Source organism: Melanotaenia boesemani, chromosome 17 (assembly GCF_017639745.1).
Source record: "Melanotaenia boesemani isolate fMelBoe1 chromosome 17, fMelBoe1.pri, whole genome shotgun sequence".
In the NCBI taxonomy this organism is placed as follows: domain Eukaryota; kingdom Metazoa; phylum Chordata; class Actinopteri; order Atheriniformes; family Melanotaeniidae; genus Melanotaenia; species Melanotaenia boesemani.
This window is the reverse complement of record NC_055698.1, coordinates 5,615,757-5,621,756: the sequence shown is the minus strand read 5'-3', so window position 1 is coordinate 5,621,756 and position 6,000 is coordinate 5,615,757. Positions and strand designations below refer to the sequence as shown.

At 36.5% G+C, this 6,000-nt stretch overlaps 1 protein-coding gene across 2 annotated transcripts in view; it reads right to left on the bottom strand.

Annotated features, from left to right (window-relative positions):
• Positions 1–4,396: 4,396 nt before the first annotated feature.
• trappc9 (trafficking protein particle complex subunit 9) overlaps positions 4,397–6,000 on the bottom strand; it is a 273,450-nt gene continuing 271,846 nt past the window's right edge. For both annotated transcript variants that reach the window (XM_042011968.1, XM_042011969.1), the window contains one exon: positions 4,397–4,782. In XM_042011968.1, coding sequence (XP_041867902.1) covers positions 4,603–4,782 — 180 coding nt within the window. In that variant the 3' untranslated portion in view covers positions 4,397–4,602. The remainder of the gene's footprint in view (positions 4,783–6,000) is intronic.

The window sequence follows — 6,000 nt, the reverse complement described above, 5'->3', positions numbered from 1 at the left end:
TAAATGCTGCTTCTCCATGTTTAGTCTGGACTCTGGTCTGGACTGGCTGACCAGAGTCTTTGGATCTAAGAGCTCTGCTAGGTTTATATTCTCTGAACATATAACAGATGTAATCTGGGCCTAAGGTGTTCTCGGGTTTATAAACAATCAGAAGGGTTTTAAAATCTATTCTGTGACTGACTGGAAGCCAGTGTAAAGATTTCAAAACTGGTGTGATGTGTTCAGATCTCTTAGTCCTGGTTAAAACTCTAGCAGCAGCATTCTGGATGAGCTGCAGATGTTTAATGCTCTTTTAGGAAGTTCTGTTAAAAGACCATTACACTAATCCAGCCTACTGGAGATGAATGCATGGATGAGTTTCTCCTGGTCGTTCTGGGAGACTAAACTTTTAATTCTGTTGATGTTTCTGAGCTGGTAAAAAGCTTCTTAGAGACAGCTGTGATGTGGCTGCTGAAAGTCAGATCTGAGTCTATCAACACTCCAAGGTTACAAACTTGGTCAGTGATTTTAAGAGCCCGTCTTTTATTTAGATGTTAAAAAAAATAAAATTAAATAAATTAAAAATAAAGAATAATACTTAAACCATCAACCGTCAAATTTGTTTGGCACAACACGACAGCCAGACCACCATTCTGCTTGTTATGATGCTGGACAGGACAAGGCTATTCTGCAGTGACTAACATAAGTGATCATTGTTTTATTACCTGCATTCCTAAAGACCAGTCTATTAAATCCCCAGGATGCATCACTCAAAAGTGGAGTATGAAAAATTTTGACACTCAAGCATTCTTGCATAATCTGGCTGAAGTTGGCTGGTAGGGTTGTTCTTATTCGCTCTGTCAGTGAAACAAGGTCATCGTTTAGAGATTATTGGAGTTTAGAGAGTGATCGACTTTCTTTATCATCAAATCCACAATCAGTGCGTAAATCAAAGTCCTGTTATTTTAAGGATAAATTTACACAAAATGCATCAACTCCAAAGCTGTTTAGGAAAACTTAAGGTAGTTACAAAATTAATTTTCTGGCTTTCCTTTGTCAATTATAAAAGACAATATTGTAGATACTGTTAAGAAAAACATGGCTGACTTCATTTATAGTTATTTTATTAAATCTGGCATGGTCTCTTTCATTAATTCGAGCTGCCAAAATAATGCGCAGTCATCACTCAAACCTGCCCTCTTGCCACCCATCTTGTACACCTTTGCTCACAAATTTCTTTTAAACCTATTACCAGCGAAGAAGTTATAAAGGAATTGTTGTTTCTGGACCATAAAAGCCTGCTGGGTCAGAGGAGATTGCTCCATTCTCTTTTAAATTAGCAGCTTCAAGTATTGCTGCTCCATTAGCAACAATTTATAATCTTTTTCTTTTCACAGCTGAAATCCTGGCCGAAAGGAAGGCTGCCATTGCTCATCCTCTTTTTAAGGGTAGCGGCTAGAGTGACCTGAACTGCTACATGCATATATCCATTTTACCACGTGCATCCAAGGTTCTTGAAAAACTTGTAAACCATCATCTACGTCAATATTTACAAGAATAAAACATATTATGAACTTCTCAATCCCATTTCTGCTCAGGTCATGGATGTGTCTTTGCTGTTTTAAAAGTCATGAATGATATTACATCTGCTTTAGATTCTAGTCACCACTGTGCAGCAATATTCGTTGACCTAGCAAAAGCCTTTGACTGAATGGATCTTTCAGTCTTATTACAAAGACTAGACTGTATTGGATTACCTGGCCGGTCAGTTATTGTCATGGTTTAGCTAGATCTCTATATTTCTCAGTGTCTCCATATGCCATAAAGTGTGCTCCAGGAGTTAATTATTGGTCCTACATTCTTTTCTATATGCATTAATAATGTCCCTCAAGCTGTTAGCAAAACCTCTATTAACTTATATGCTGATGACATACTCTTATACTCTTCTGGTCATTTTTAAGTCTCTTAAACAAAATCTTTATGAAATACAGCAGGCCTTTTTCAACAGAAATTTGTTCCTAAATGCGAAAAAGAATATCTAAAGTTATGTGGTTCGGCCTTGTAGCAGGGCTACAACACATGGCACCATCATTGAACAGGTTACAGTTTACAAATATTTGGGAATCTAGCTTGATAAGACTGTCTTTTTCACATCATATAAATTTGTTGCAATCAAAGATTGAGAAATCTTTTCTCATTCACATCTGAGGCCAAACATATGGTTGTTGAAAAGATCAATCTCCCCTTATTTCTATGATGATAGAATCTACTGACAAGCTTGCAAAGGACCTCTTCAAAAACTTGACACAATCTACCACGCTGCTATTCCACTAGTAGCAAATACTTCTTTCAGAACTCATCACTGTTTGCTTTACTCTCAGGTTAAATGGCCTTCCTTACATACTCGTGGCAATATTCATTGGTTCACTCTCATCTATAAACACTTCAAGGTCATTCACCTCTATATCTAACACAGCTTCTGCAACCAGTATCAGCAGCCAAGTACAATACATGGTCTTCCAGTTGTTTCATATCACACATTCCCAAAACTAAGTCTCGCTTTGGTAAAATGTCTCTTTCATTTGATGCATTAAGCGATTGGAAATGGTTACAAAAAAACTCTGAAACTAAATGCTTTTATTTCTGTCTCAGTTTTTAAACACCATCTAAATGGGATTTGTAATGACAACTGTTTGTTTATTGAAATGTACGTGTACTATTGTTTCTTTTTTCTGTCATAAAAGTGTTTTTTAACACTTGCCAGGCCAAAATTGTAAATAAGAATTTGTTCTTAATATTTTGCAAAGTACAATAAAGGTTAAATTAATTTTAACTTAAGTTTTCTTGTCTTGTTTTTAAAGAACAAAGTTTTACAGTGAAACAGACCAACTCAATTGTATATGCCACTGCTTTCTGTAAATACTAACTCAGCTGTGTTGTCATTTTTCATGGGTCGGTACATGAAAAGTGCCTCTTGATGCTATCGTTGGCAAACCCAAAGGGATACAAGCTGGTCTTACCGCCACTGGACTGTCCATCATCCAAAGTGCTTCTTCTTGCTGATAAACTTCCTTTTAGCTACCACAAGGACTAGTGGTGTCTTAATAGCCCAGGGAAGCTAATTTATTACTGGAAAACAATTCCAAGATGGACAAGAGAAAAAGGGAAGCTTTCTCAGTTATCAGGATTGCCATGGTTAATTGGTTTCCTTTCAGAGCACTATCATGAACAGAAACTAGATTAAGTAATTATTCAACCAAACAAAAAAAGGTAAAATTAAAATAAACGGTTTTGTTGAAATACATTTTCTGATTTTGAATTATATATAATGAAATCCTTCCTATTCGTTCATTTTATTGTTTCCCCGATTTAAAACAGCCTTAAGTTTTTGTAAACAAGACTGTATCACAGATACAGAAGTACACTGAACATCAGGGTCAATGTCAGTCAATGAAAAAATACAGTCAATATTTCCAGCTGAAAAAGCAACCTGCAGCACATCAGGGAACAATGAGGTGTTCAGTCATCGCTCCCAGCAGTTTTCAATGTAGAAAAGTTTGTAAGGCTGCAGTGTTCTTTCTTCATCATATCACAGATTATAGACTTTCAAACATTGTGTAACCAAAAGACCATCTTTATTCTAAGTCTGTGAACATTAGAGCCACTTTACTACCAGTGTTAATATTCTGTATTATATGCATTGTATGTTTTAATGTTCAAGTTTGTGTCTAATTGTTTGTATTTTTAATTGATATTCTTTGTTTTGTGTCAGGGATTTGGTCTGCAAATTAGCTGTTAGCTAGATGGCCTGTGGAGATGGCATCGGTTGCATTTTAAACTGTAACAATGTTTTCTTGTCCTGTCCCTTTTAAATAAATAAATAAATACAAACTACAATTGAGAGAATGGGTGTAAATGAACAGAGATCTGGGATGCCAAGAACAAACAAATATTAACAAACAAAAAGTTGTCTGTCTCCTTTCAACATTTATTTACAGGTGTTACTTGCCACCAGCAGATACAACAAAATGAAATAAATGGTAAATATTCACTGTAGATGTGTCAAGACTGTCTAAACTCAAGATTTCTGTAATAATAATAAAAAAACAAAAAAAAAAACAAAAAAAAAAAAGACAAAAAAAACTTTCCTGCTGTCCAGGCAATCTCGATGGTTATTATTTGGCAAACAGTTAACAAGCTTCTAACTACCTGATCTATTTGTTGGATAATAAGCAAACTCTACAATCTATGACTTGCAAACAATCTGTTGGAAACCACATTCTATGGTGAGTTTATACTCAGATTCATGATTAAATACAACTTTGTGTTGCAATAGAGCTTATAAGTGTAAGCTAACTCTAGTTAGCTGCAGCTATAAGTTAGCCAGAGTTAGCTTGGAAACGTGTTCCCTTTATAACCAGGATTTTCATTATTATGGTTTGAAATTTATCATTTGTTTTTACATCTGAATAAAAGGTTTAATTAAACTTTACCTGAAAAGATTTTCTGGACAGCTTGAATATCTGTGTTTAACCCCCAAAACAACATTAGCTTTATAAACAATCATCTTTAACAGTTATATTTACATGTAATTCAAATCATAAGGCCTTGGTATTTACAGTCCTAGGCACCAGCCTGCAGCGGGGTATCCAGGGCTCTGATGTGCACGCTGGGCAGAGTAAACCAGGCTAAAGGAAGTTCTCGTCGGGTACTGTCATCCTGAAACTTTATATTGAGGTAAAAATCCCCGGTGTAGAGGAAAAGCAGAGCACCCTCGCAGACAGAATTTTCTTTGGCTTTAACCTGGTGACAGAAAAGAGACAATAAAAAGAGCTGTTAGCAGGAACCCTGTGGTAACTTCTTAATGAACTGAGTACATGTCAGCCAGTGGGAGGCCAGCAGAAGTAATCCTGCTGGTATGGATGAAAAGCTGAGAACAATCCTTAAAAATCAAGCTGTTCTGTACATTCCTGAATATGATGAATTTGTTCATTCTTTCATCTGCTTATTAGACTCTAAAGGCTTTGTTCTGGCACCAGCAAAGTCTTTATTTTTCTTCTTAACTCGCCTGTAGCTTCAACATTCAGAAGAAAGACTTTGTTACACAAAAAGAGCCACACTGTCATTTGAAGATTTCAGCTATGACAGTTCAAGGACCATAAATGTGTTTTTTTTTTCTTCTTTTGACTGCAGGGTTGCTGGTGTCGAGTTTAAAAGTGTTCATCTGCAGACAAGCAACTAGTTTATCTTTAATTAAAAAATATCAAACACCTGTACTATCACACAAAACATGAGTCAGGTCAGTCTAAAGAGCTCACAGAGGTTCAATTTGTATGCGTATAATCATTGTTGTCGCAATTACTATCATTTTAAGCTTCAGTTTTGTTATGTAAGTTATTTGTTCTGTGCTGGTGGAATTAGGAATATTACCCAGTGACTGATGACGCATATATTACTACATTTTGATTGGTTGTTAGACTGAGATGATTACATAATCACTAGCTAAGTAGATCTCTGTTAGACTGAGCCTCTGGACCTTGGAGCAACAGTCTTTGCGTGTTGGCACCAACGTCATGCCCGAGTGTTGTCATCTTGGAGGACAGAGTTTGGTCCTAGACTGTGGAGAGATGGGATTTTCACTGTTTGTAGAATCTCATCTCTGTATCTCTGCATTGAGATTTCCTCCAATGATCACAAACCTTGTTTTTCAAGTGAGGGCGATGCTGACCCAAACCATCACACTGCCTCCAACAACAGATATAACAGCTGGAATCTAGCTGTGCATGTAACTGCAGTGAGAAATGCTGCTCTCTTCGAGATGCAGAAGACAACTTCAGCCCAGAAACTCTCGTTAAGAGATGACCAACATTAGGGGAATTATTTCTGCAGTGAATCTCGTAAGATAAGAATCCCGATGGAAAGAGATCACGGATGCAGTTGTGTTGTATATCTCTATGCAAGATATGAAGCTGTTTATATGGTGGAAAAGTTATGTTTTTACTTTCTTTGCTGTCGTTCATT